Source organism: Vitis vinifera, chromosome 1 (assembly GCF_030704535.1).
Source record: "Vitis vinifera cultivar Pinot Noir 40024 chromosome 1, ASM3070453v1".
Taxonomy (NCBI): Eukaryota; Viridiplantae; Streptophyta; class Magnoliopsida; order Vitales; family Vitaceae; genus Vitis; species Vitis vinifera.
The window spans coordinates 24,789,162-24,804,089 of NC_081805.1; the positions used below are offsets into that span (position 1 = coordinate 24,789,162).

The following is a 14,928-nucleotide window of genomic DNA, read 5'->3' on the forward strand; positions in this document are numbered from 1 at the left end:
TCCCATGTAGTCATATTCTAGCAGCATGTCATTTTCGTTCAGTTGATTTTAGACCACTTGTTCAACACTACTACAGTACACAATCGTACTATAATACTTGGGCACCCTTGTTCCATCCCATTTTCAATGTATATGAGTGGCCTCCTTATGATGGCCCGATTATCATGCCTTCTGAGTCGATGAAACGTGCATCGAGTGGACGACCTAAATCAAGTCGTTTGCATAATGAAATGGATGTCAGAGAGGGCAAGACTTCTATTACGTGTGGGTTATGCAAACAAAGTGGCCACAATCGTCGTTCTTGTCAAAACAGTAATAGAGTTGATTAGACCTTGTGATGTGTGCATGTAATTTTCTTGGATATTGTGATGTAAGCTACTATGATACTACCTTTATTCAATTATGGGCTTTGGTTTGATTATAAATATTGATGTTATTTGTCTAATCAGGTTATTTGTATTTGGAATAATGTCCATATTATAGGGGAAACTCTGTCAAAATTTTTAAATTTTCTATTAAAAATGTTAACAAAATGCTTCATTGTATTTGTATTTCTAATTTTATTTTAAACTAGTATGACTTGTTTATTGGTCATAAATGAATTGATCTACTTAAATTTATCAAATTGATATATACTTAATATATGGAAAACTCCATAAATTTTTAAAACTTTTCCATTAAAAATATTTTTATTTAAAAACAATAAGTATTGTTTATTTATCTTCACAATTTTGTTACAGATATGGAGTATAGAGGACATAGTTCTGATCCAGATCCATTAGATACGTCTATTTTGGTTCTACAGGATAGACATAGGTCTCATTTAGTTGACTCTGGTCAGGTATGTATATGAAAACACATAATATCTCTTTAAAGAATGAAAAAAATTGCAGTTTATTATCTAAATGATTTATTTGTATTTTTACAGCTTGCTTCAGTCTTGACTTGTCGACAACATATATCTAGGTTTATGCGGGAGTGGGAGATGGATCCTCGTCTTCAACCTTATATTATTCGATCTGGATTTTATGGTGTATATCGTATTGGACACATTACACTAGATTGGGGATTGATCACTAGTCTAGTTGAGAGATGGCGTCCTGAGACACACACATTTCACTTACCTGTTGGGGAGATGACCATTACTTTACAGGATGTTGCTGTCATATTAGGTCTTCGTATTCATGGGCTTCCCATCACTGGCACATGTGATATAGATTGGTCATTGCTATGTTATGAACTTTTAGGGGTGACTCCCCCTACATCTGAGATTAGAGGATCAGCGATATCGACACGATGGCTATGTCACCAGTTCTCTCATCCACCAGTTGATTTAGATGATGCCACATTAGAGCAGTATGCACGGGCTTTCATATTAGGACTCATAGGTTCAGCGCTATTTACAGACAAGAAGGGTACTCACATACATATGTGTTATCTCCCACTTCTTAGAGACTTGACTCAGACATCTATGTATAGTTGGGGTAGTGCAGTATTAGCATACCTATATAGGGAGTTGTGTCGAGCGAGTTTGGATGGTGCCACCGATATTGCTGGATGTGTGACATTATTACAGGTATAATTAATTATTCACATTAGATTGAAATTTCTAGTTGTTTGAAGTTTATAATTTAAGTAAAATTTTAATGTTACATTTTTTTTGCAGTTATGGTCTTGGGAGAGACTCCACCTGGGTCGACCCGATTTTGGTCGACCACCAGCCCCTCCAGCAGCCCAACATTTAGAGCATGATGCAGTCGATGATTTACCAGCTGAGCATTTAGAGCAGGGATTACAGGATGAGGCATTGTTACATGAGGGTTTACCGGCTGATCCGTTAGGATGTAGGTGGAGAGTACCTTTATCATGGGCTCAAAACCCATCACGTGTGTTGACATTTTATCGAGACCAATTAGATGCACAGACCCATGACCAGGTACATATAAGATCTAATGTGCTATTGTTAACCATATAAACGTTAACTTTATTAATTTCAAATGTTGATTTTAACAGGTTTTATGGGAGCCTTACATGGGAGACTTAGTTGCCCATCTTCCGGCGATATCTCTAGCAGACCAGGAGATTTGGAGGACGATGTCACCTCTTATCTGCTTTGACATTGTCGAGTGGCATCGACCGGAGCGAGTGTTGCGACAGTTTGGCCTCCAACAAGGGATACCTCCATCTTGTTCCATAGAGCAACACCTCCATTCCGTGGATAGGCGAGGACGACATAAGTATGATTGGGAGGCATTTCATGCACAGTATATTACCTTATGGGCTAGTCGTGCGGAGCGTATTGTGACGGCACCACCTATGGTGGGTGCTATGCAGTTTCATGATCCATATATGGAGTGGTACCGACGTATTACATGACGTTTGATCACACCCCCTCTCCATAGAGATCAGATGAGGTATCATAGTACAGCAGCAGCTACTCAGTTGTTGGTAAGATTTTTTTAAATTTATAAATGGTTTATTAAATTTTAATTAATTAAAAATCATCTTCGTCTGTTTAACTTTTTTTTTTTTTTAATAGATCACTGGTATGGTTGAGATTGCTAGTCGATCTGCTGGGCCTACTTCAGGTGCGTTAGGCGACATTCATCGGATTGCTATTGATATTTTGCATGTTATTGGAGAGGACCATCGCATACATTTTGCCCGTCAGTCGCCTACATCATCATACCCATCTATGAGACCACCTATGTCAGCCACTACAGTTAGGATGCAGCCTATTCGAGGCCGAGGGAGAGATAGTAGGAGAGATGGTGGGCGAGTTGGTCGACAGCCTCGACGATCTATGCATCCACCCGAGACCATGTTAGCACCATCCACATCATCTACCCCATTTGCACCTGAGGTTTCCACACTTCCCCCTTCACCCCTACCATCACCTTCACCTAGACCTTCTCCCTTAGAGCATGTCGTATCAGATACCACTCTACCATCACCTGTATTTCCTCCCACAGACGCCACTATACCTGATGTCACTACACCAGAGACTACCCCACTATCTACTAATCTACCATCACCTCTACCTTGTCTCGAGGAGACCACTACACCACATGTCACCTCACCATCATCACTTATATTTCCTCTCCTCGAGCCCACTATATCAGATGTTATTGCACCAGCTACCACTACAGTAGATGTCATTCTTCCATCTCCTATATCACCTCTCCTAGATGCTACCATATCAGATATCACTGTACCTGAGGTCGCCCCACCATCTACCACTTTACCATCACCTACACCTCTTCCCATAGAGACTACCATGCATCATACCCTTACACATGTTACACAGTTTGATGTATGTCCACCTAGGAGACGTCGTGGTCCACGTAGACGTCGAGTCTTGCCTCCATCAGCTCCATCTCAACCTATACATACCGAGACATGGCAGATTGCACAGATAAATTCCACAGAGATGTCTCTTTATCATAGGCGTCCGCAGAGAAAGAGGAAGACCCCATCATGTGGCACTCATTGAGGACTGGTTTTTAGTTTTTGTGTTTATTTTCATTTGCATTATGTTGTTAACTTATTTATTTATTTATTATTATGAACAAATTATTATATATTTAAATGAAAATATGATCAATTTTAAACTTAAATTGAACTTATATATATATAGCAATTCGACAATTTAAAAATGTGTAACTAATTAGTTACAACAACACTATATCAATATAGAAAAAATAATGCATTAAAACTAATTTACAATCTTAACCTCCAATCAAAATAATTCTTAAAAAATTGAACATTCGCATGATTTAAAATTTGAACTTAAAAAAATTGGTTTTATGTTTAAATTTAAAGCTATGATCACCAACTACTATTTTGACTATTTAAAAAAAAAAATTAATTTGATGATGTAAATACTATCAAAAATCATAATTACCAATTACAGTTTTATGATGTAAATACCCTCATGAATAAGACACACATCACATTGAAAATTATTTTGAGAATAAAATTAATTTATGAATTTTTTGTTTTAAAGAAATCATTTTTGTCCAAAACTCCCGTTAAAACCCAATAAGGAACATTTTTCTTATTCTCAATGAATTTACAAAAATGTTCTAAAAGCATTTTCATTTATTTACCAAAACAGTTAAACTAAATGGTGAATTGATTGGAAAAACATAGGTATTTTCTTTCTACAATTCTATATTTTAAGAAGTGGAAAAACAAATTCTATTAGGTTGACATTTTAGGTTTAAAATTTTAAGCCTTTCCATTCCATTCCATTTTGATCCCATTTTGAAAGGAAAAAATTGGAGAAAATAAAATTATTTTTGTTGTATTTAAGTAATTTTCCAATTATTTACCCACTTGAAGTCATATTATGTTTTGTACAAATGCATAATTGGCTTTAATTTTTGTACAAAGTTACAAAATAATATAATATTCTTCATTATGAGGGCATAAAATATTATATTTTTAACTAATTATATTTATATTGAGTATAATGTCAAATATTTTAATAAAACTAAACCAAAATATTTTTATATCAAATTAAAGACATCAATTATTTAATTTCATATATTATTATTCTTTAAATAATGAGATCAATTAAAGTTAAATATTTTTATTAAACCACTCACATATTTTTAGTCAATCTAAAATCAAAATAATATAATATTTTTATTTAAATAAATTAAAGTTAAATAATTTTATTAAATCACTCACATATTTTTAGTCTATCTAAAATCAAAATAATATAATATTTTTATTTAAATATTTTTATATCAAATTAAAGACATCAATTATTTAATTTCATATATTATTATTCTTTAAATAATGAGATCAATTAAAGTTAAATATTTTTGTTAAACCACTCACATATTTTTAGTCAATCTAAAATCAAAATAATATAATATTTTTATTTAAATATTTTTATATCAAATTAAAGACATCAATTATTTAATTTCATATATTATTATTCTTTAAATAATGAGATCAATTAAAGTTAAATATTTTTATTAAACCACTCACATATTTTTAGTCAATCTAAAATCAAAATAATATAATATTTTTATTTAAATAAATTAAAGTTAAATAATTTTATTAAATCACTCACATATTTTTAGTCTATCTAAAATCAAAATAATATAATATTTTTATTTAAATATTTTTATATCAAATTAAAGACATCAATTATTTAATTTCATATATTATTATTCTTTAAATAATGAGATTAAAGTTAAATATTTTTATTAAACCACTCACATATTTTTAGTCAATCTAAAATCAAAATAATACAATATTTTTATTTAAATAAATTAAAGTTAAATATTTTTATTAAATCACTCACATATTTTTAGTCAATCTAAAATCAAAATAATATAATATTTTTATTTAAATAAATTAAAGTTAAATAATTTTATTAAATCACTCACATATTTTTAGTCTATCTAAAATCAAAATAATATAATATTTTTATTTAAATATTTTTATATCAAATTAAAGACATCAATTATTTAATTTCATATATTATTATTCTTTAAATAATGAGATCAATTAAAGTTAAATATTTTTGTTAAACCACTCACATATTTTTAGTCAATCTAAAATCAAAATAATATAATATTTTTATTTAAATATTTTTATATCAAATTAAAGGCATCAATTATTTAATTTCATATATTATTATTCTTTAAATAATGAGATCAATTAAAGTTAAATATTTTTGTTAAACCACTCACATATTTTTAGTCAATCTAAAATCAAAATAATATAATATTTTTATTTAAATAAATTAAAGTTAAATATTTTTATTAAATCACTCACATATTTTTAGTCTATCTAAAATCAAAATAATATAATATTTTTATTTAAATATTTTTATATCAAATTAAAGACATCAATTATTTAATTTCATATATTATTATTCTTTAAATAATGAGATCAATTAAAGTTAAATATTTTTGTTAAACCACTCACATATTTTTAGTCAATCTAAAATCAAAATAATATAATATTTTTATTTAAATATTTTTATATCAAATTAAAGACATCAATTATTTAATTTCATATATTATTATTCTTTAAATGATGAGATCAATTAAAGTTAAATATTTTTGTTAAACCACTCACATATTTTTAGTCAATCTAAAATCAAAATAATATAATATTTTTATTTAAATAAATTAAAGTTAAATATTTTTATTAAATCACTTACATATTTTTAGTCTATCTAAAATCAAAATAATATAATATTTTTATTTAAATATTTTTATATCAAATTAAAGACATCAATTATTTAATTTCATATATTATTATTCTTTAAATAATGAGATCAATTAAAGTTAAATATTTTTATTAAACCACTCACATATTTTTAGTCAATCTAAAATCAAAATAATATAATATTTTTATTTAAATAAATTAAAGTTTAATATTTTTATTAAATCACGCACATATTTTTCGTCTATCTAAAATAAAAATAATATAATATTTTTATTTAAATAAATTAAAGTTAAATATTTTAAATCAAGTAATATAATTATTTATATATATAAATTTAAAGTTGAAGCCGTAGTTGGTGACTACGGCTTTGACTTTTTTTATAACAGTCAAAGCCGTAGTCACCAACCACGGTTTTAACTTTAAAAAAGTTAAAACCGTGGTTGGTGACTACGGTTTTGAATGTTTTAAAAAATTAAAACCGTAGTTACCAACTACGGTTTTATGATGTGGCATCCTATGTGGCACAAACGCACTAGATTGGGCATTATTTTCACATTAGGTTTACTTTATGGATTTTTTTTTTAAAGTGTAGCATTTTGGGTCAAAGCTCGAGAAGTTGGATACGGTGGTGGCGTTTTGAAACCTTCGCAATTTGAAATAAGTTCTTATTTCTTAAAATATAATATTTTTCAAAAAGAATTATAATATAAATTTATAAATTATTCTCTTATTGTGGCTATACTACTTTACCATAATAATAATAATAAAAGAATCAGACATTAAAATAAGTTCTTTTTGGCATAACTAATTTCTAATGTGTTAATTATGATAAAGAAATTATTTTTTCATCTTATGTAAAAAAATATTTGATAATATATTAAAAATAAATGTAATTGGGAAAAAGTTTAGAAGTTGTGTCATTCATCCATGCTGAGGAGTAAGTGGCAGTGTGTAGAAGTAGATAGGTTGTTTGAACTTTGAAACTTGTTTTGACGTTAGCTTGTTGTTCTACAGAAGACCACTATTTTTTATTTTATTTTATTTTTTATGTTTTAATTTTGTAATTTCTCGTTTGTCGCATCATTCCCACGTCATGTCCAAGTGGTTTGAAAAAGCAAAGAAGCGGTTTTGACCGTTGTACAGTCAATAATCTAGAACATACGCATTCCGTGACGTCTCCAGCACTCGCTTCGCTTCATTCTCCAGAACTTCCTAGTAAAGTCTCGATTCTTCACTCTCAAAATCTCTATACCCGACAGCTCCATCTACTCCTTTTACGCGTCCCCACAACAGCTATATATATGCACACACAAAGTGTTCATCCTCACATCTTCAAATCTTACTACAAATTAAGTGTTATTTACATTAATTTTCATTAACATCCTTGTGTTGCCACATCCATGATTAACTGCGATGTGTATGAACGCATTTTCAAGCGCTTCGATGAAGATGGTGATGGGAAACTCTCTCCTTCGGAGCTCCGACGCTGCTTGGGGAAGATAGGGGAGGAGCTGCTGATGGAGGAGGCGCAGGAGGTGGTGGAGTCGATGGACTCGGACGGAGATGGGTTGCTGGGATTGGAAGAATTTGTGGGGTGGATGGAGAGAGAGGGTGAAGAGAGAAAGATGGAGGATTTGAGAGAGGCCTTTAGGATGTATGAGATGGAAGGGAGTGGGTGTATTACTCCAAAGAGCTTGAAGAGGATGCTGAGTAGATTGGGAGAGTCAAGAAGTGTGGAAGAGTGCAGTGTTATTATCGGACAATTTGATGTAAATGGGGATGGGGTTCTGAGCTTTGATGAGTTCAAGCTCATGTTGATTTAATCTTGTTTGATACCTTCCATGTGAAATTTGTATCCTTTTTAGGTTTATAAAGAGTGATTTGTACTAAAGATTCTTTCTACATATAAGAGGAATATGATTTTTTTCTTCTTTTTGGTCTATGACATAAAAATTTGAGTGAATTAAATTACCACTAATTTAGTTTTTAAAAATTGATAAATAAATGGATAAGCAAAAAATAAATAAATATCCTGTTATGGATAATTTTCGTAAAAAATAAAAATAAATTAATCTCTGACTATAAAAGGATAATAATAAATTTATTATTATTATTATCTTGTTGGTAAAATGAGGAGGAGAAGTTGCTAAAATTAAAAAATTAAATAATTTGAATTAAGAAATTAAAATAGGAGAATTCAAAATTCTAATTCTCAATTTTCATGTAAAAATAGAGGTGACTTATTTCAAGAAAAAGAGGGAAAAATTTTAAAAAGAAAATTTTAGGGAGAAAATCCAAAGACAACTTTGTACAAGAAAAGAGGTTTCACATCAAAAGAAAAACTTTTATCAAATCTCCTTACAAGTTCAATAAATGACAAAAGAATTGTTGTATGCATTTTTCCTCATTCAACAAGTTCATTTGGTAATAAACCACTTGTGACTCTCGATTGATCTTTAAAATTAAGAAAACATCATCGTCATTCTTCAAGTTGTGATCAAAGAGAAAAAATCGAATGGAAAAATATTATTTTATAAAGAATATTATACTTGAAATTGTACCCATAATATTTTTAATTTCAATAAATATTTTGTTTGCATTATTTTTCATTTGCTTAACTAATTTTGTAGGACATTTTGTGTATAATAACATTCATATTTATGTTTTGTACATGATTGTTGGGGACAAACTTTAAAGGATGTTTGGACCTACAATAATTTTGTTATATACGACGATGATGACAAGTTTTATTGATTAATTAAAAGATTGGGATTCTAAGAAAGAACTCAACTAACTTTGAATGGAAGTTGGTGCTTTAACGCGTAGCATTGATATGCTTAATAACTTAAATTAAGTTATTAAATTATATATTAAATTAATTTATTAAACAATTCTATATCTTTCTAATATGCCAACCAAGGGAATTAAAGCATCTTTCTCATTGATGCTAAGGAGTTAATGAAAGCGTGTAGAAGTAGTTATGGAGTTAGCATGTTATTTTGTTCATTAGTTTCCATCTGAGACCTATGATTCAATGAATCGCTTCATCTATAAAGAAAAGAAAAGACAAGGCGGCTAAGTTGAGCGCCTACAATTTCTCTTCCTGTGGGTGTTTTCTGAATGTATTATTGAATAGTCATAGAAGTGCCTTTTAACTGTAAATAAAATTACATTTGATCTCATTGCACACGCAGCAGTGACTTAACGACCTCATGTCCACGTGGATTGAAAAAGTAAAAGTCAAACGCTGTACATTTAGGGGGTTTTGACCGTTACAGACTGAAATTCCACCAAACCTTTCAAACACGCACTCCCTGACTTTCCCAACACTCGCGTTTCCTAGTCTAAGTCTTCGTTCTTCACTCTAAAAAATGACCATATCCAACAGCTCTAGTCGTTTTACGCGTCCCCACAAAAGCTATGTACGTATTATATGCTCACTCACAAAGAGTGAATCTTCACATCTTCACTTCCTATTGCGAAGAGTTATCCACATTAATTTGCACTAACATTCTTGTGTTGCGCAAGCCATGGTTAACTGCAGTGTCTTTGGATGCATTTTCAAGAAGATGGTGATGGAAAACTCTCTCATTTGGGGGTATGGCGCTGCGTGGGGACGATAGGGGGAGGAGCAGCTGCTAATGTAGGAGGCGTGATATTTGGTGGAGTTGATGGACTCGGCGCGATAGTTGGAGTCGATGGACTCGAACGGAGATGGGCTGTTGGGGTTGGACGAATTATGGATGGGGTGGATGGAGAGTGAGTGTGAATAGGGAATCACGGAGGAGTTGAAAGAGGGTTTTGGGATGTATGAGATGGAATCAAGGAAGCGTAATCCTATTACGGGTAAAGCTTTTAAGAAAATTATCTATGTGGTTCAACTCATAAACCCATAAAATCCACATGGGAGGGGGAAGGGAGGAGGGAGGGTGAAGGGTGCGAGCGAGGAAGGAGGGTGAAGAGTGTTGAATATATTGTGGAGGTAAATGTTATAAATTTAAACTTTTAAAAAAATTGATTATTAAATTCTCTCAAAGATATGAAGAGAATGCTAACAAGATTTTTAGAAGCATATGAAAGTTGAGCAACAAATTAACACTCCACCACTAGAGATTGTTGAAAGCAAATGCAAGTTGAACAACAACTCCACCAAGTGGGGATGACCATGGAGGAAATCGTGTATATCGTGTGGTCAACGCGGGTCAGACCTGCTACAGTGCCTCCATTTTCTTGGAGCTGAGGGGATTTGAACCCCAAACCAAAAGGTTTGGGGTTCAAATCCGCTTACCACCTGGGCTAAGTTGCCATTTGATACATAATATGCAACAACTATATATATACTTAAATTCATTATATAAAGAAAATATAATAATATTTTAAATAGCAAATTAATTATAATTATTTTATAATTAAATGCAAAGTCTTTTAATTAATTACCAAAAATATAAAAATTATATAATTTTCTTCATAATGTTTTTAATATCATTAATAATTAATTAAATATTAAAAAATTATATATATATCATTATTTATTTTATATTGTTTAATTAGTATGTTTGCAATATGGATGATTTAATGTTATTTTTACATTTAATTGTAATTAATTTTTATATTTTTATTGAATTAACTTAGGTTAATTTGATTATTTAATTATAAATTGATATGTTTATTTTAGATGATTATTTGTGATTTATTTTCACATTTAGAATTAAATTAAACTAGTTAACTTAGCTAAATTATTTAATTAATTTAATTAACATAAAATAGTATATTTTGAATATGAAATATGTTTATTTAATGAATTTAATGTGTACAAATTATTGATATTTAATGAAATGAAATATTTTATGTGACTGAGAACAATTACAAAATTAACATTTCTTATAGATCGACATGATGTAATTACATCTATTATCGCAAATTATATCATATATATATATCAAATTTTTCAATAAAACAACTTTAAAATGTCAATTATACTTCTAATTATATTATTATGAGGTTTTTCTTGCATTTCCATGAGTTTTTAACAATTTTAAGTCTACCGATATTTTTTTCCAGAATATCCGCCGATATATCTCTGATATATCCGATATATCCGTAAAATCGAAGTACCGATATATCCGTGATTACCGATATTTTCTTCCATGGGGATGACTAATCAACTAAGAAGGAATATAACTAATAATTTTGAAAATAGTTAGCGGCCATCATGCATTTACAATTCCTTCGATATAACAATAATTTAATAAAAAATAACAATAATTTACTAATATCTAAGTAAAATGACATTAAATGTAATATAGAAAAACAATTCAAGAAGTGACAAAAAACCATTGAAAAAATTATTCCAATTTAATAAAAATGAAAATACAACCATGTACTAGTTTTTTAATTCTGAAAACTAATGACAACATATATAAATACTTAAAATGAATTTTAGAATAAAGAACACGAAGAGATTGGAGAAATCATATTATAAGAGCTTTCCCAAAAGGTTGATGAAGGAACCTAACAAAACAACCCTTGATTTTTTTCCTTTATTTTTCCTCTTCCATAATTTTAACACCTTAAAAAAAAAAAAAATCTTAAATAAATGTTGCCTCTATTTGGGCTTGGAGACAGAAAAAGATAACAAAAAAAAGGTAAATATATTAGTTTAAGAAACTCTTCATGGACCAGTAGAACCTAGCCCAACATAGATTGGTAGATTTAAGAAGCTTGGATGAGTAAATTGATATGATTAAATGGTTTGATGTAATAGAGATGGTCTCTAAAAATAAAAATATTGATTTTTATATGGATATATCAGTAATTAAATTTTATGGATATATCAATAAATATAAATAAAAATTTTAATAAAAAAACATTGATAAAATGAAAATTGATCAAAATTTATAATTGTTAAAAAAATTAAAAGAAAATTATAAAAAATATAATAATATATATATTGAAATTATTTTAATGAAGCAATTAATATATGTATAATAAATTTATAACCTTAGGTTGACAAACTCAAGAAATGATTATATATTGAATTTGAAACACATTAATATTAAATATAATAATATATTTAATTTGGATATACAAAAGAAAGTAATAGAAATGATAATATATGTATATAAGTATATTTTTATTTAAAGTATTTATAATTTCATTTATAAATTTATTGTAAGAGGAGACTTAAAATGTATATTTCTCACGTGCTTAAAGTTGTATAAAAGGAAAGTTGGTGTAGTGGCTTCTCTCTCAAGCACCCCGGATTCAAAACTTCTTGTGTGGGCTTTTAAAATTATTTTTTTACTTTTGATTTCCCCTTTTTTTTTTTTTTTTTCATATTATTGATTTTATTTTCATTTTTGTTGTTCTCCTTTTCCATGGTCATGTGTTTTAGTCGGGAGATCACTTTGTGACGTGGCACATAACAATTGGGTGACTGTCGACCTGCATCGGGACCCGATTTCTACGATCTCTGCAAGCCCTTCGAGCCTTCGTTTCGGTTCTGCTCTTGAGTTTCGGGTATGTCTCGGTTTCCATCTCTTGTTGTTTGGTAGCAAAGAAATTCATCGGAAAATTATTCTTCAGCAGAAGCTGTGAATTGAGATTAGGGTTTTGCTTTTTTCGTGGAGGTTTTGGAATTGAGTTTTCTCGTCAAATCATAGTGGGCAACCACTGTTACTTTCAAGTTTTTGTCTTTCAGGTTTGGATGAAAGAAATGGTTTTGCTTAATTGCCCTAATGCTATTTTCACTTCCACTGAAAAATAGACACTGAAATTGTAGTGTTTGTGTGATGTGGTTTTGGCACTTACAATTCAACTTGACAGATCCTCGTTGCAATTGTTTAGGGTTTGGTTAAATATATCCTCTTTTCCCAATCTACCACATTTTGTCAAAAATAGTTGTCTTTTTCTCACTTCATCAGCTCTTGTTTTGGTTTGCGATATTAAGGCCTGTTCGGTTCTATGGCGGAAAAGGGAAACTTGAGCAGTCTTAAGCATTTTCCTTTTCTCTTCCTGAGAAAGAAACGTAAAGCTAGAGTGATTAACAATCATTTTGAACAAATAAGGAAGAAAAAAACGGAAAATGAAATGCTTGGATCTAGTTTTTCATCTTTTATGATCTAGGTTGTGTTTCCAAGGACGTTCAATTAATTCACTGAAGAATTCAAATGTAGTATATTTTGTAAGATTGAAGTCTTAATCACTGAATTTGCAGTTCCTGTTATTCTTGGTTGGGTTTGTTCAATGAAGGGGCATGCCTAGATTTGTTCAATTTAATGTGCTTGAGTTGGGAATACAGTGATTAATGATGACAATGTTCTATGAAAATAAATAAATATATGAATAGACAAATAATGGTTCTGAATCCAAAGCAAGAATTTCATGACTGTTTGTCATTTGTGGTTGTGTTTTTTGTTTTGATAAATTAAGGTTAGCCTTTTGTGAAACCTAGTATTTGTCTTTGAAAGCTTTTAAATGTAAAGAGTGGAAGTTGTTCATTTTTGGGAAATCAATCCTGTTGGATGTGGGGTTTTCCTTCGATATTAAGTAAAAGCCTGTCTTATTTTTAATGATCTTCCTTTTCTTCACCATCTCCTTCTGTTCTTTTTCCTGTTCTGGAAAGCTCTTAAAAATAAACAGTGGCTATTATTAATAAACGGTGGCTATTATTCATGGTTTGGAATTGGGTTAGTTATTTTTAATGTGGGTTTTCCTTCAATATGTATGCAAATTTCATGTTATATTTTTATTGATCTTTCTCTTCCTATGGCAACCTCTCTCTTTTCCTTTTCCTACTTTAATCTTTGTGAAGTTTTATGTTTGATCCATGCAGTGCACATTTCTTCTTAGTCATGTTTTGGGTCCATGGAAACTGAATATTATGTTATCCATGTGAACATTATATTATATATATATATATCTGCCTTACTATGTGTCTTATTTCCTCTACTATGCATGTATGGATTTAGGATGTTGGGTTATCTGCAAATACTGGGTAGTAATTGGAGTTTTGCCTTTAATTTTTTTAAAATGCAACCTGGATAGCGTGTATGAAGGTTATGTAAATTTTGTATTTTATTGATGCTTTGTCTTTTATTATATCATTTTTAATCTCACTCTGGAGATTCTGGAATCTAATAATGTGTTTGGTTTGTGAGATTCTTCTCCATCAATGGATGTAGATCAAAAATAGATAAAAAAAATTCCCATTATTTGTATCTTATTTTTTGTGAGATGATAGGTATATGGATTTGGGTGCACAGGGTGGAGCTGATAATGCTTGTTGTGTTTGTAGGATTGAAGGAAGGCAAAAACCAATAATTTTAAAGAGAACCGAGATATGGTAAAGCAAATATTAGCATTTTGAAATTTGAAGAATTTCTATTGGTTTAATTTTATATTAATAATCTCTATGGTAAATATTATTGAATTTTCAGTCGGCGCTCTTCAATTTCCATTCATTTCTAACAGTAGTGTTGTTGGGGATCTGTACCTGCACTTATTTGAAGATGCAATTTCCAGCAATCCTTGAACATAGAACTGGGTATGATCTCTCTATTAGATTAATCTGTTTCTTCGTTTTTATGTGTGTGTATGTGGTTTAAACATTGGTGGATGATTGATAAATAGTTTCAACTACGAATGTTCCCCCCCTCCCCCCCTTCTGAATATCTTGTACCTTTGACATTAAAATCTCATTGCCATCTCATTGATGTAATTAATGAAATTTAA

At 30.0% G+C, this 14,928-nt stretch overlaps 2 protein-coding genes and 1 non-coding gene across 3 annotated transcripts; all 3 read left to right on the forward strand.

Annotated features, from left to right (window-relative positions):
* Positions 1 to 2,548: 2,548 nt before the first annotated feature.
* LOC104880706 (vegetative cell wall protein gp1-like) lies at positions 2,549 to 3,493 on the forward strand. Its single transcript, XM_010658308.3, has one exon. It carries the CDS (start codon positions 2,549 to 2,551, stop codon positions 3,491 to 3,493), a length of 945 nt encoding a protein of 314 aa, XP_010656610.2.
* Positions 3,494 to 7,527: 4,034 nt separating this feature from the next.
* On the forward strand, positions 7,528 to 8,097 carry LOC100256255 (putative calcium-binding protein CML23). Its single transcript, XM_002264290.5, has one exon. The coding sequence runs from the start codon at positions 7,596 to 7,598 to the stop codon at positions 8,016 to 8,018; it is 423 nt and encodes a 140-aa protein (XP_002264326.1). The 5' UTR covers positions 7,528 to 7,595; the 3' UTR covers positions 8,019 to 8,097.
* A 4,296-nt stretch (positions 8,098 to 12,393) lies between these two features.
* Positions 12,394 to 14,545, forward strand: LOC100254597 (uncharacterized). Its single transcript, XR_009464450.1, has 3 exons — positions 12,394 to 12,473; positions 12,590 to 12,714; positions 14,492 to 14,545. It is a non-coding gene; the product is annotated as an uncharacterized LOC100254597 (transcript).
* Positions 14,546 to 14,928: the final 383 nt, after the last annotated feature.

Bases quoted from the DNA above. Each gene is read 5' to 3' on its own strand.
- LOC104880706 (XM_010658308.3), top strand. From the start codon at position 2,549: ATGGTTGAGATTGCTAGTCGATCTGCTGGGCCTACTTCAGGTGCGTTA.
- LOC100256255 (XM_002264290.5), top strand. From the start codon at position 7,596: ATGATTAACTGCGATGTGTATGAACGCATTTTCAAGCGCTTCGATGAA.